Raw genomic sequence first — 16,240 nt, 5'->3', positions numbered from 1 at the left:
TGATAAGGCATTTTATTAATTTACTGATCCATTGACCAACGTCCTTCCCGACCCTTGACCTTTAATCTCTACCTCCATGCACTTTGAACCCTCACCTCTGGCACCTGGTCATCTCCAGCCTCTCCTGATTGGACGATCCCAGTGTATGGTCCCCATAGTGTGTCAGTGGTGAGGTCTCTGCGGGCCAGAACCTTGGGGCCAGCAGTATCGTCACTTAGCTCCAGGTCATCTACAGAGAGAATGAGAGAAGAAAGAGCGACTAAGTCTCCCAGGTCCCACAAGCAAACAAGATACAAAGCCATACAAAACCAACTCAGTTGTGTCTCAATTTACTGTTGAGAGTTATAATAGTAGAATAGACAAGGTGCATCAGCAGTTTTCTATTGTTATATCAGTTACTGACAGTTGTTCAATTAGCCATGTGCAGCTAACCATTTTTTAATTGGTAAGTTGTCTAGCCAGCTATCTAAACTTAAGTAATCACAGCCAAATACTGACCAAGTATGCAAGGCAAGTGCCCAGGGACCCTGACCTCCAGGGAGCCCCCATTCATTTTGTTAGTCACTTTCAGATATCATATGTGACTTGTTTCAGAAATCTAGGCGTATGTCACGCGTCACTACTTCACAGGGAAGCCATTTGAATGTAAACTTTTATTTTTTTTATCAAAATGCTTTTTTTGGGGCAGAAATGCCTTCTGGAAAATGTGAACTTTCATGTGCCTTAATAACAAACATGTATGTTATCTGTAAATATAAATACAAATATTAAATTATGAGCCTAGTTGGTTTAGCCACGTAAAAGACAGCACAAGCCATGATTGGCTGAGATAATGAGTGGGCTGGACATGCCGAGAGATGAGTTCGGATTGGTCTGCCATGTTGCACGCAATCTGTCTATAATATGAGCTGGTCAGTATGTGTAGGCAACCCTTTCTAATGAGGCTTTTTTGAAAGATATCACGTAGTAGAACTGCATAAGTGTTACTCTCCACTTTCTGGAGGACCGAGTTTTGAAATCAGTGGAATGCACGGCGGAATTAGAGTATGACAGCTAAGGAGATGGAGCAAACTTTGGCATTTGATTGCAAATATGCAGACATAGTCAAAAAGAGAACACACAGAAGGCTGTGTTGTATAAAACACCTGTCTCCGGATTACATCTTCAAACTAAGGGCAACCATGGCCTCCGTGACAGAGAGGGTGAAGTGTCCATCCATGTATATGGGCAAGAGAGTCTAGCTAGCTACATTTTCAGATATTACAAGTTTCTAATTTTGTCAAGTTAAAGTGTACTGTTAGCTAGCTAGCTAACATTAGCTGGCTGGCTTGCTAGCTAACGTTACATGTATGATCTGTGTAGTAATATTATTCATATCTCAGAGCCATTTGCATTGCTAGTTATAGCCTAATGTTAGCTAGCGAACATTGGACCTGGTTGGTTAGCTACCTGCAGATTTACGCAGGCTAGTAATGTTATGAGTTTGGATTTAGGTTCATTGTTTAGCTAGCTAGCTACATGTCTAAACAAAAGACACCCCTATGCAAGTAGCCATTTCAATAGAATGTTCATGATGTCACTGCGACAACTGTCGATAGACGTAGCTGGTAGAGCGCAGACAAATTTACAAATGCTCAACACCCATTGAATATGGCCAGTGTCAGTAAACGTTGGCAAAAAAGCGTAATTAAATTGTGGCCAGCAGCACAGCAGTCACCAATGTTTTGGATAACATAAAAACAGCCTAACCAGCTCTGCTGGGCAAGTAAAATGGTCAGAGTTAACTGTTCTCTCATTTGTGTCTGGAAGTAGCTAGCAAGCTAGCCAATGTTAGCCAACTAGCTTGGGTGCTTGACTGCTGTTGTTAGAACAGAACGCTCGAATCAATCCTACTCCTCGGCCAGAGCGCGCCCAGTGTGCGCTCTGAACGCTCCGAGAGTGAAACGCTCTCAATTTACGAACGGACAACGTGACAACGCTCTTGAGTTTACGAACGCCCAGAAAATCTCTCTACGCCTTATAGCAAAATGTGTACAATTACAGGAAATGAACTTTACATTTTAAAAATATATATCTGCCGTCAAGACCGGGGCCAGTATAATGTTTTGCCTGCGAGGTGGGGGGAGTCCAAAACAAATCTCGCTTAGGGCCCCCAAAAGGTTACTGCCGGCCCTGACTACTGGTATAATGCTTGTAGTTAAAGGTCCAATGCAGACGTTTCTGAGTGTTCTGAGTGGGGAGGAGAAAACTGAAAACTAGCTGTTATTGGCTGAGAGGTTTGGAACTCTTTCTTATTTGTCTATTAACTAAGTTCAATCCCACCAAAAAAGGCAGACATTTCAGGAGATCTTTTCAAACAGCTCTTACACTAAAAGGGCATTATCCGCATTTCCACAATTATCAGCATTCCCCCCCCCCCCCCTTTACCCTCAGAACAGCCTCAATTCCCAAAGTTGTGTCAAGTTGGCTGCATGTCCTTTGGATGGTGGACCATTCTTTATACACACGGGAAACTGTTGAGCGTGTAAAACCTTTAAGTGGGTAAAGTAGTTTAACTGCAAAAAAATAGATTGATTGCACAAATCAGTTGACTGCATGTGTGGGGATGGATGTGGGTACACAGACCTGCGAGGTACTGCGGCCCCCTCATAATGAGTACAGATTTTTTGGTGTCCCATCAAAGTTGCCCATCCCTAATCTATGTCATGTCATGGCCAGAGCTCTGATGATTCCAACACTAGGGGGAGTGTGGTGTTGCCTTGAGCACAGAGTGGACTGAGCAGGAGCAGCAAACTTTTGTACTTCCTCTTAGGAGATAACTGAGAAAAAGACATGGGAGTCAAGGCATTAGTGTGAGACTTGGACAGAGGGAGCCTCAGGCCACTGAGGAGGAGAGTCCTTCACTATCACACTCATATCCCTTACAATCCCACAGTGCAGAATCTCAAAAGTAGGATCACAAAGGTAGGATCTCAAAAGCTTAAACAAAAACACATCTCTCAAAAAGGAATGATTAGGAAAGGAATCTTGAAATTCACTTAGTCCAGTACCTACAGTAAGCTGTCCTATGACATAGCCATGGTGCTCTACAGTGCAGTACCATTGGAACCTGCTGTTTACCACCACGTTCAGCTGTCCCTCTCCCTCCATGTTGATTCTGTTGCTCTGTGTCCCCCCCCCCCCCCCCCCTCCCTCCTCCTCCATGGTTCAGCTTCTCTTTCGGGGGTCGGGCTAAAGTGCCAGGCTGATAAGAGTGTTTGTCTAACACTCTCTATGTCAAAACACTCATCTATCTTCTCTGTATCTATCCCCACCAGAGAACAACAGACAGATGCTGATAAAAATGGCTTTCCCACAGCCAAGAGTGGGAGAAAGAGAAGGGGAGGAAAGGAGAGGGGGGGGAAGGGAGAGAGGGAGGGGTGGACGAGAGAGAGGGGGAGATAGAGACAGAGGGAGGAGTAGAGGAGGGGAAAAAATGAAGGAGCAGTAGTGAGAAGGAGATTGGAACAAATCAAGCTGGAGGCTGGTGGAAGGAGCTATAGGAGGACGGACTCATTGTAATGTGGGGAATGGAATTCATGGAACGGAGTCAAACATGTGGTTCCCATACGTTTGATGTGCTTGTGTAAGTCTCCTGTCCACATCAGCGAGGCTGAAGTCCAGTGTCCAGGCCTATCTCCCAGCACCCCTGGCCAGATCACACTCTGACCAACTAATCTCAACACTCCATCAATGTCCAGTCTGCTGCCCTGATATTGGCTGGCCTCGGTCACATGATGCCTTATCAGCATGAACACCACCATTAACCTAATTGTGAAATTGTCTGCTGGGATTTTACCTTTGTGAAAAAATACAGAGACCACACTGAGTGTCGGTGTTTAGAACCTAAAAATATTCCATCATCCTTCCATGATCAGCCACGCCCCATTTCCCGCTCTCTGCCAACTGTACCACAGGGAGGTAACCTGGATGGGAGGTCCCAGCTCTATGTTGCCGACGCACGGTCAGCCGCGTCGGCACACCATCCAACAGGTGGCTTAAAAATCTAGATCAGTTTCATCCTCCCACTGAGGAGTGATCATGAGGCCCATTTTAATCACTGCACATGGGTAATCCCTACAGGTTAGCACGGTGCTACGCTACGCAGGGCCTCCTACCGTTCTAATCCCTGCTAATTACCACTACCGCACACCACAAACCCCCATAATGACCTGGGGTTCTTATCAATACTGCTCAATGCCCTGTGCTCGCCTCTCAGCCTGATACTGGCCCCTCTGTAGAGGCTCTACACCATCTCTAAAGCCCCACAGCCCTGTTCATTGCCCTGCCGCTTGGCCACTCCGCTTGATATGCTGGCCCCTCTCCTTGCCTCTAAACCATCTCTATGCCCCCACACAGCAGACCTCAAGAATATCCACGGCCCTGACCACAGACAGTGCCCACAAAACACATGCAGGACCAGGCTTAATCAATAGGGATCCTGCACCACAGTCCACACAGACCTATCAGCCAGCCTTATCAATAGAGCTCCACTCTGGCAGTGTCCACACAAAGCCTTATCAATATGGCTGCTTCACCAGCCACTGGGGCGTCCTGTCCGTTTTACAACAGCAGACAATAAAACAATCACCCTATCGTTAATGAAATGACTAATGCAATTACCCGATGAGTAGACAGAGGGGGATAGAGGGAGTTTAGGAGGACGAGGGAGTACTGGAGGGAGAATACTGCAAAAGTGAGGCCATACATTTGTATAAAAAATCTGTTTGTTTCACATGTTTAGATGTGTTATTGTGACCTCATGGCACATGGGCCATTTAACAGATTCACGCAAATCCACTTCCTCTCTGAATCCTTCAAGAGGAACAAAGAAACCTTCAGGTAACGCTGCGTTCGTAACCAAGCAAGAGGTGGGAATGAAGTCGTAAATACAAGTTGTATGCATTCACGTGCTTTGACCTCATTGAGAAATGCCAATTGGCTAAGGGCCAGGAAGCTGCATAAACCATAAAGTAAAGGTACAGCTATCGTGATTGTAAACAGATTATTGTGTTCAAAACCCATATTAATAGATTGCTTTTTCATAAATAATGTTTTGTTGTTGCATTTAACTGCCGAAAAGGGTTGTTAGTTATACCATGTTAACATAATACCTACAACTGTAGTTTACAGTACAGTCCTGTAGGGGCACTGGAGCTCAGCCTTGATAACCCAAACAATGTTATGAGAAAGAGATACAGTAGCACTTCCTGATCATATACATAGCTTACACTTATCTATTCATTCTCAACATATCATCAGACTACTGGACACACCTGTCTTTGTGCAGTAGTTCATTGTCTATGAAATTGTTCAGGTGGACAAGAACTTTGTGGTATTGGGAAATGAATGACATCACCAACCTTACATCAACGTTACAACAGGCCAACCTAACCTAGCGTTGTGCTGGTCGTCACGTTTGCAAAACAACACGCATGATCATCTGCACCATCCTATGGGAGTCGAGCATGCTCAAAAGGACTCAGTCATCTGATTGGATCTCAATGCGTAAAAAATAGTTACACAACCCTCTGTAGCAGGATCTCCCCTATTCCCCAACATCATCGTCTCCTCTATCAGGGCTAATTGATTTTTTAAAAGGCTATTGTTGATATCAAATTAGCACATCGCTGCGTAGCCATTGATTTTTTGACACAGTACAACAGGAAGTCTTTATCAGGGCCGCACTCCGACCCCTCACTAATAGCTGGGGTTTAACCTCTGCTGAATGACAAATCCCTGAGCTTTCTCCCCTACTCACTCAGCATGGAGGATCCCCCTCTCTGCTCTGCACCTCACAACTGAGGAAAAGAGATGGGCCGCTACCGGTACACAGGAGCCCTATGGTGCAGGCTTGGAGAGACCATCAGAGCTAACAGTCACAATATGAGTGTCTGTGAGAAAGTGAGAGAGAGATAGAGAGAAAGAAAGCGAACCCACTACTCCAGTCAGGATATAGAAACGTAATGGTCTAACACAGTCCCTTGGGTCCTGCATCGGTTCAGTTGAAAAAATACAAATTTCTCATGCTCAGGACGCAATAATTTCCATTTTACACTCTGTTGCACAGCAAAGATAAGACACCTGCGACGCCAAGCTAATCAGATGAGCTTCAACAGAACTTTATCATTGACATTTACAACTGTTTACCCAACTAATTTCTCTTAACTGCACTGCTGAACTTTTATCTGCAAAATACATACACTAGGAAAGAGCAGATGCCGAACATGCAAAATCCAAATATGTTAAATAAGATCAAGTAATTTAAAACAAAATGGGGAAAAATATGTGTAAGCCCAAAGTTGGCAAGGCAGTGTTGACAAAATGTAACCCTGGGAATACAGACAGAAATGTGAAGAATGCTGACATTCACATGCAAAACTTCATTTTGAGTTCAGAAGCCCAGTGGTTGAATAAGTTTATTTGTGATAAGAGCCTGTGATAGAGATACACGACTAGTACTGTAGCGTTCTCTTATGCAGTGCTTATGCTTTAAGTATAGGCTACTTTATCACTCTAAAAACACAGCCAGCAGGGAGCCCAAGGTAATGTAAAGAATACCATGTCATCATAAATAGTGGCTCGGTGAAAGTTACTACTCTTAGAAAAAAAGGTGCTATCTAGATCCAAACAAATGGTCATTCAGCTGTCCCCATAGGATTTTTGCAGAACCCTTTTTGGTTCCAGGTAGAACACTTTCCACAGAGGGTTCTACTTGGAAGCCAAAAGGGTTCTACCTGGAACCAAAAATGGTTCCCCCTGGAACCAAAAAGGGTTCTCCTATGGGGACAGGCAAATAAGTATTTTAAAACCCTTTATTTCTAAGTGTACCCATGCCTCTCTGTCTCCAGGAGGCTGTACTGTACCAACAGAGAGAGCTGTGAAACAGAGCAACATTGTTAGGGCCGAGGGCAGCAGTATGACTGGAGGGTCACAGACAGGGGAGAAGGGTTAGATCTGATCAAGACTCCACTGCTACCCCTGAGCTGCACCAAAACTCCCCTTTAAAGAGAGAGAGAGAAAGAGAGAATGTGTGTGCAAGTGAGTGAGTGTGCGTGTGTGTGTGTTTGCCTCCATCTCTTCCAGCCTCCCCTAACTCCACTGCTACCCTTTCATAAATTGAAAGTGGAGACCTTCAAGAAACTCTCCTGATAATCACACATAAATTAATTAGAAAATGTTTCTCGACATTCTCTCCGCATAGATGGAGGAAAAAAAGACTCGGGCAAAGCCACAAAATTAATTGTACGGTATGTGACTTCGATAATTAATTCAATCATTAACTCTACTTCAACAACTCCTTCTGGCTTCATGAAGGACATTTCAATCATAGCTGTGTCAGGATGTAGACTTGGAAAGAAACCTGAAAAGTTGATATTAGAGAATGAAGCTTTACAGTCAGGTCCATGTTCAGATTCACTAGCTAAAGTTAGAAGGCCTAAGGTGCTATATAATGATGGCGCAGGTTTGTGTCTGTCTAAAAACAGACAACAATGTTTAAACATAATAGTGGCTTCCTGTAATATACAGTAATCATGGGTAAGCAAAAGGATGTACCAGTAACGGAGGAGAGACAATTGAGTCCTCTCCTGTTCCACTTCCTAAAATGGCTACTTTGCTCCTACAGTATTAACAGCCATGTGAGAGAAACCTACTGTATGAGGAAATTGAGCTTTTGTGAGAGGAGAACATGAAAAAAGTGTCAGAAATGCCCATTTCCTGGTGCTAATTCATCGACTCACAGTGGAGGAGGTTCTGTATGGACATTCAGTCATTCCAGAGATACTTCCATTTGGGCACACCAAGCCAACAATCCATATCAGAACATACTGAGATGAGAAATAGCTACACCACAATCCAAGATGGCCAGTCAGTCACCCTCTCCAAGCTCACCACAGTACATGTGACAGGGTCACCACATACATCAGATCTAAAAACCTACACTACATAATGGAGCAGTGAGCTGGAGTGGGAAGCTGGTGTGAGTCTGGCAGGGGAGAGATAGAGGACAGGAGGGGGAAAGAACAAACTGAAACGCGTGGTACGAAGGACAGGATGTGGGCTAGCACTGCAGAGAAGCCAGGCGTCTGATAGGGTCGTAATCACCATGGCACTGTCTCGGGCAGCAGGCGCTAACACATCGGCGATGGGAGCAGCTGGGCTGATAGGGCCGGGACAGCAGTGAGAAATGTTCCTTTAGATTATACCCCTCGCCTATCAATCATCACGAGGGGAACAGAGTGACACAGAGACAAGGCAGAGAGAGAGAGAGAGAGAGAGAGAGAGAGAGAGAGAGAAGAGGGAACATAGATAGAGGGGGGAGTTGAGGATTAGCTAGCTCCTTCATTATAGATAAATAAACTAAAGCAGGTCCATCATTAAATAGTGAGCTCATTATACCACAGTGAGACATGTAATGGCTACCATATTTATTCACAGGAACAGATTAAAGAGGGAGCTCATTTGCCTTTGATGGCAGAGTGACAGTCAGCCTCACACAAACACAAGCAGCCTAGAATGGTTTATGTGACACACATTGGGTTGCCGTTGCAGTTTCTTTTCAACCACAGCAGTCCCACGGTCCACCGCACCAACCAAGGTTACAGTAGAGACAGAGCAGGTGTGGAACCTCTATAATATGTACACAGGCCTACAGGAGGCCAGGCAACCAACACAGTTACTGTACACTTCTACAGCATCAACAGGTCCAATTGGCATAGAGAAAGGGGACACAATCCTATGAGAATGTGAGTGAGATAATGAGTGAGAAAATCATCTACTACAATAGAAATGTTACAAGAAACAATAACCAAAATACAAGGAGTGATTAGCTTTCTGTACATCATTCTACTGTGGATGCTTGAGAACATATCAAGAGATCAATATTCTCCTCATATCTACATTCCTGAACTTACCCCATAGGGTGAAACACACTCCCTCACCCCATCCCCTCAAGCCTAGTCCAAAGCCCTACCCCTGGAGATCCAGTACAGACAAGCAGTAGAGACGGGAGTTAACCGTCTAATGCTGGGCACCTCTGCTCCCCCCCAGATAACAGGCTGTCTGTACACAACCGCAGTCGCTGCCAACCAGATCAGAGGGAAAATAAAAAAGGCAATTTTCTTTCTTCAAAAAGTAAATATCACAGCCACACACTGAGTTAAAATGTACAGGATACGAACATTCCATTCCAGCTAAACAATGGATATATAAAGTTTTGCAAAAAAAAATATCTATATATATATTTCATAAGGCGAAGTCGAGGGCCAGCAAACCGTGCCAATATATCCTCCAAACACCTGCTTCGAGGACAATTTCACTTTTATACAATGGGTTAAACATATTCAAATAATGATTGACAAAAAAAACATTTTGTATCTATTCGTTTGTTTTAAATATTCCATTGCAATACTGGCTGGCAATGTTCTTATCCTTTGCGGCTAACTTACAGTCACGTCAAACAGTGCAGCCAGAATAACAGCAAGTAGCTGCTTTTGCTTTTGTTTAAGCGGTTTTCTAGGGACATTTATTTGGATACATCCATTTCGCCTGGCATATGTGCTCTCTAGTCAGGACACTGTTGTTCCAAGGAGCTGGCCAACAACACAGCTACCACAATCACTTCAAACTGAAGCTGGAAAGACTGCAAACTAGCTGCCTTTCGTTTAATTTTAACTGTTTTTTTATTGACATTTCTTTGTACATATCCTTAAAAATGATGCTGATTTATGATTTCGACTGGCTGAAAAAAGCTGCCTGCCTGTCTGTCTCATCCCGACTGCTAACCCCACACATTCATTATTATGAGGCAGCTGGAGATATAATTTCAATACTGAAACAATGTTGTAAATGTCAGAGCGAAAGACCGCAAGGTTTATACAATTCTCCGCTATTGAAAAACAATTGCTAGTTTAAAAGAAATGGGAGATAATGTAGATAATGTAGGTAATGCTTTTTGTAGTGGAAATCTAGTTTATAAATTGTCTGGCTGGGCTGATGAGACAGTGGATTACGCAGTGAGTTGGAACAGAGTAAATAGGCATTTCAACATCATAGCTTTTGCTGGTGGTAACTTGTGGAATAGACACCGGCTGGAATGCAGTTTTAATTGTCCAGGATTAGACCCACCCGTTGTACAAGAAGTAACAATCTGAGAACAGTAATATTTCACACACACACGAAGGTACCCATAAACAATAATTTCTGATGAAAAAACACAAATTAAAAAAATTGGTGAATATACAGTTTTGGAAATAAACTCTTCATATACACCCACACCTTTGCAGAAATGTGCAGAAATTCAAACTGTAGCACCACAATCAGTACTCTTCTTCCATGAAATAATCACTTTGGTTGGTCCCGAAACAAACATGTGTTCTTGTTCTGAGAATCAGCCTCTAGATCAAAGACACAAAGTATTATTGTCCTAAAAAATAATCGATATTGTGATTGGTATTTTTGTTGATGTCCATGAAGCAGACTGTCACGTTCTGACCTTAGTTCTTTTGTTATGTCTTTGTTTTAGTATGGTCAGGGCGTGAGTTGGGTGGGTTGTCTATGTTATTTTTTCTATGATTTGCTATTTCTGTGTTTGGCCTGGTATGGTTCTCAATGAGAGGCAGCTGTCAATCGTTGTCCCTGATTGAGAACCATATTTAGGGAGCCTGTTTTCTATTGTGTTTCGTGGGTGATTTTTTTCTGTATTCTGTCTACACCAGACAGGACTGTTTTGTTTCTCGTGATAATAAATTATCAATATGGACACTTACCACGCTGCGCATTGGTCCTCCTCTTCTCCTTCATACGACACAGACCATAAGGTTAAATGCTATTAGTTTTATTCTTTTGAAAAACAATATGCAAATGTCTTATCACAACACTTGATACCTTCACTGCCTTCTGCAAGCAACAGTAAAACTGTTATTTACTGCAGCCTGTTACAAGACTAATTTGAATAAGATCCACTTTGATGAATATCTTTCCACAGAAAAAAAAGTCACGCAATGCAAATTTTCCAAATAACGTTACTGACTTTAATATTCTGAATGGTGGTGGAAAAAGCTCTCTGTCACAGGAAAATATTGTCTCCAAAACTCTTACCTCCAAAACATAAGGCATGTTACAAACCTTCCTGTTAGGTACATGAATTTGCTTTATGATTCACATATTCACATTCACATCCAGATTAAAAAACAAGACTTCATAATAATAATTGTCATCATTTTTAATGAAGTAACGATTAAAATGAGTCAACTATATTCAATACTTTGGTTTTGATATTCCTCTCAGGAGCCATCTGAGTTCAACCTCTGCCTTTTCCACGTCAGTTCAGCTCATCCCTCTTCTGTCTAATTCCCTCTGCAGAGATCTCCTATAGAGGGACATGCAGATTCAGCCCCTCTGCTGACAGAGAACCTAACCTACTATACACACCTTCCTATCAGAGCCCCACCTCCACCACCTGCTCCCCCAAATAAATTCTCATCATTTTTATGCCATTGATGATATGCATATTCTATGCCTCTCCATGTTCCCCTATAATAAAAAATCCACCCTGTCTGATAATTATTAATAATCATAATGTTTTATTGGTGATCATTTGAATAACTCTGGAGGATAAGGATAGTGTAAAATGCTAGCATGGCAGGAATGCTTTTGCCAGTCTGCTAGGTTCTCCGGGTCTGATTCTGCAGCTCAGTGACACTCGGTCTGTTCTGTTCTGTATGTAGAGGATAGACAGGAGTGATGGTCCGGGAGCCACAAGGGATTACTGTGACGGCGATTTGCATATCAAGAATTTGAAGCAGAGAGGAAAATATCAAACCCTCCAGCCAGCAAGGTCATTGAAAATATATATATTTTTTTATCTTCATAATTTATTTTGCATATCATGCAGCGGGACACATTCTAGATGAAAAAGCAGCTTTACCGTATCACACTATTCCTGCCTGACACTGGGTCCCAGCCACTGTCTTTTATTCTGCACCACCACACCCTCATCAAACTCCTTATGTTGCACACACCAACTCCATTACACGAAAATAGCACCACACACACACACGCACACCTCATCTTCACGATTCCTTTCAGAATAAAGACAATGGTCTGCAAAATATAGCAATAATATCATTCATTAAAGAGATATTTGAGCTACACTCAGTTCCAAAAGGGTTCTGTCCTCATAGAATAACCCTTTTTGGTTCCAGAAATAACCCTTTTGGGTTCCATGTAGAACCCCTTGGAACCCAAAATGGTACTAACTGCAACCAAGTTCTTCAAATGTTTCTCCTATGAGGACAGCTGAAGAACCCCAAGGTTCTAGAAAGCACCTTTAAAAAAAAATATTGCTTATAATCAAAGCATCTTTTTGATTTTCATGATTTTCACTATAAATAAATGCCACAAAGGCAATGTTTTGATAGACAGTGAACGTAAATAATAAATTCAAAACACTTCTTGATAACTATTGTCTATACTCATATCAATCAGTTGGGTGAAAGTGTAGATTACAACCATACGATAACCACTTATCGTATGGTCGTTCCAGGATAAATACTCTAATCACACTATATTTTACCAGGTAAGCTGACTGAGAACACATTCTCGTTTACAGCAATGACCTGGAGAATAGTTACAGGGGAGAGGTGAGGGGATGAATGAGCCAATTGGAAGCTGGGGAATATTAGGTGGCCATGATGGAATGGGGCCAGGCTGGGAATTTAGCCAGGACACCGGGGTTAACACCCCTACTCTTAAGATAAGTGCCATGGGATCTTTAATGACCACATAGAGTCAGGAAACCCGTTCAACGTCCCATCCGAAAGACGGCACCCTACACAGGGCAATGTCCCATCCGAAAGACGGCACCCTACACAGGGCAATGTCCCATCCGAAAGACGGCACCCTACACAGGGCAATGTCCCATCCGAAAGACGGCACCCTACACAGGGCAATGTCCCTATATATAAAGCAGCTAAATAGGTTTAAGAAAATAGAAATACAATTTCTATAAAGAATTGCTGAAATAATAATGTGTAAACAGATACATTCTAATTCACACTCTAATTCTAATTCACACTAATTCTAATTCACATTCTAATTTTGGCCAGGATTGGAAATTACATGGAAAATATTTCTACACTGTAAATGTATGAAAAATATGAATGATTGTGTTCATCACTGACTCATTATGACAGAGAGAGAGAGAGATGAGAGGGTCTGAAGACAGAATATATCAAATTTCCCACATGAGGCGTGGCTGCCATGACATAAACATCTAGAAAGCAGATAAATTGAGGGCAAGCACCAATCTCTGGCAGACATGAGCATGACAGTCTGCATTTGTGAGGAGGAAAATTGTTAAGTTGGACAGCTTGGGGGAGCAAGAGAGAGAGAGAGAGAGAGAAGCAGAGAGGGAGGAAGAAAGAGCGAGGAAGAAGGAGATGAAGATGGGTGTGATGAAGCTTGGGATGTCTGTGGTGAGGATCTGACCAGACCCTGCTCTCTAGTCTAAACCACCTGAAACCCCTGTACCCAGATGGACAGACAGGTGGACAGACAGGTGGACAGACAGATGGACAGACAGATGGACAGCCAGGGGGCAAAAACAGATATCAGTCTGAACCAAAAACAGGGCTAAACTAAGTGACAGTAAGGAATGAGCGGAATGCTAAGACTCATAAAGAAGACGGAGATAAAAGCCTTTTCCATACAAGAAAATGTTCCTCTCCCAGAGGCTTGTGGGAAATAGCTGATAGAGCCTAAACGAATGTATGAACAAGACCACGTTCACCATGACTCCACTCCTAACATTCAGAAAAAAAGAGAGGGAGAGAAAAAAACAAGAGGGAATGAGTGCATGTCTGTGTTGGGGGGGTTGTTAGTGGTGATGGAGAGACCAGTGGTGGGGGTGGATGGAAGAGAGAGGTTGGGGGGGGGGGGGGGGGGGGGGGGGGGTTCTTAACGATAAGAGAAAAATTCAGACCGGTCAAAGTTTCCCTTTTGCCAATCGTGCTCCTGATAAAGACAGCGCCTGCTTCAGTACTGATAGAAGGGCTATCTCTCACTCGCTCCCCCTCTCTCGCTCTCCCGGCAGTTAGTTTGTGAGGAAAAAGCCTATCACACTAACATCACTGTGCTGCCATCAACCAGCAACCACACAGCAATTAATATCGCTTCAATTACTGTTAAAGGGACAGGCTGGGACATGACGATAATGAAAACATCCTCAACTAGAAGAATTAAAACACGGACACATGCACACTGATGGGCACACACAAGCACACATGCACAGCTTGAAAAGAAATATGAAAGATAGATCCTGTGGATCCTTACATTATTGAACCCATTGTAGACAACACAAGAGAAGAAAAATAAATAACAAAACAGCTATGATAAGAGAGAGGAAAAAAATAAAATTATGGCAATTGCTTGTTATCTTCTCTGGTCCATGTTTGTGCTCTAAGACATGTTTTTGTAACAAGTTGAATCAAATCCCATTGTCACGTTAATGGCTGCTTCTCCCAAACAACAGCCTGGACACAACACACCATCTACACAATAACACAGCAGCTTAAACACACTCACACTTACTTTACAAAATAGTAAAGTGTTGGGGGGTGTAACGGTACACGCATTCGTACTGAACCGTTCGGTACGGGGACCTCGCGTTTTGTCTGCACTGTGAACCTGAATGAATATATCAAAAATAAACAAGTAAAAAGCACTAGGCATATAGGCTATGCCTTCGCTGCGTTGCATGCCTCTTGAGTAAATCTGAGCAGACATTTTTTTCAGGCTCTTCCATTAAAACAACTAGAGCCTGTGCGCACGCTGTAATCAAAATTCTCATCTTAATTGCCGCATTTCAAACTGTCCTTTTGTAAGGCGCAGCCGGGAACTAGCTCTGTACGATGGAGAGTGGTGGGGTCGATAAACCTGGAGGAAGATTCTCCATCATCGTTTAAATCTTCAGTTTGGGAACATTTTGTCTTCCCAGTAGATTACAAAGGGGATGGACAGAGAGAGTATGTCGCCACTGCTCAACGAGAATAGCCTATACAGCTGCCAACACCTCAAACATGCTGACGAATTTACGCCGACATCACCCCAGTATTCCTACCTGCGGACCAAGACAGAAACTCAAAGAAACAACACAACTTCGTCTCCCCTCTGCATTCAAGCAGCCCTTCGCAGCTGACTGGGCCAGAGAAATGACTAGAGCGATAGGTATGTTTATAGCCATGGATATGCACCAATTCTCGGTGGTTGAGAAGAATAGGGAGTTTCAGCACCTCATGAAAGTGCTCGACCCACATTACAAACTTTCTCCTTACACCCATTTCAGCAAACAGCTAGTACCCGCTCTATATAAGCAAAGCTGAAGTTTTCAAAGAATTGGTTAACGCACCCTGTGTTGTGCTTACTACAGATGGATGAACCTCCAGGGCTACAGAGCTACTTCACAGTGACAGCCCATCACATTACCCTGGAGTGGGAAATGACAAGTACCATGCTACAGACACGCCCCCTTTATGAGTCACAGGTGCTCATATTTTTCTCTTTGTAAGAAAACGTAGCATAGGCCTATACAATGTCTGAGCCATGTTTACATATTGATTTCACACGCATATTGCACTTTATTGAGTAATGATGAGTAATCGTGTGTTTTCATTTAAGGCATTTCATCAGGCATTATGACTCATGATCATATATGGAATCAGGAATACCAATATTTTTCTCTATAAATGAAAATTAACTACAGTAACTGCTGGCATTTCATTTTCCCGCTGTATAGAAACCCAACCCAACCGTAACCCCAAAACAGCCATATGTACCGAACCATGGGTTGGTGAACCGTTACACCTCTAACCCTTAGTTAAGACGATATTATGACACAAAAACACATAGCACATGCTCTAAACAACAAACAAGACAAAATAGTGAGCAAAACTAGACATGGATTCACAGTCTCAGACCAGTCGGACAGACAGACAAACTGACTCACCTGGACCTCTCCAATGTGGCCCGTCTTCCTCCTCTTCCATCTCCTCCCCCTCTTCTTCAGTGTGAGTTGGACCTTTCTGTTCCTCATCCTCATCATCAGGTGCACCAAGGCAGTCATGTGTCCTTGGCTCTGTTTAAAGAAGAGGTCATTAGAATAATGAGACATCCACACAAACAACAGGGTTGGTGTATATTA

At 43.0% G+C, this 16,240-nt stretch overlaps 1 protein-coding gene across 3 annotated transcripts in view; it reads right to left on the bottom strand.

Annotated features, from left to right (window-relative positions):
• The window catches only part of LOC110519941 (zinc finger protein ZFPM1), a 98,980-nt gene that overhangs the window by 31,169 nt on the left and 51,571 nt on the right, over positions 1-16,240 (bottom strand). For all 3 annotated transcript variants that reach the window (XM_021596853.2, XM_021596832.2, XM_021596842.2), the window contains 2 exons: positions 16,046-16,174; positions 96-229 (listed from right to left, as the gene is read on the bottom strand). In XM_021596853.2, the coding sequence (XP_021452528.1) occupies positions 96-229; positions 16,046-16,174 (263 nt within the window). The remainder of the gene's footprint in view (positions 1-95; positions 230-16,045; positions 16,175-16,240) is intronic.

The sequence above is a fragment of the Oncorhynchus mykiss genome, chromosome 1, assembly GCF_013265735.2.
Source record: "Oncorhynchus mykiss isolate Arlee chromosome 1, USDA_OmykA_1.1, whole genome shotgun sequence".
Taxonomy (NCBI): Eukaryota; Metazoa; Chordata; class Actinopteri; order Salmoniformes; family Salmonidae; genus Oncorhynchus; species Oncorhynchus mykiss.
This window is presented reverse-complemented; position numbering and strand designations above follow the sequence as displayed.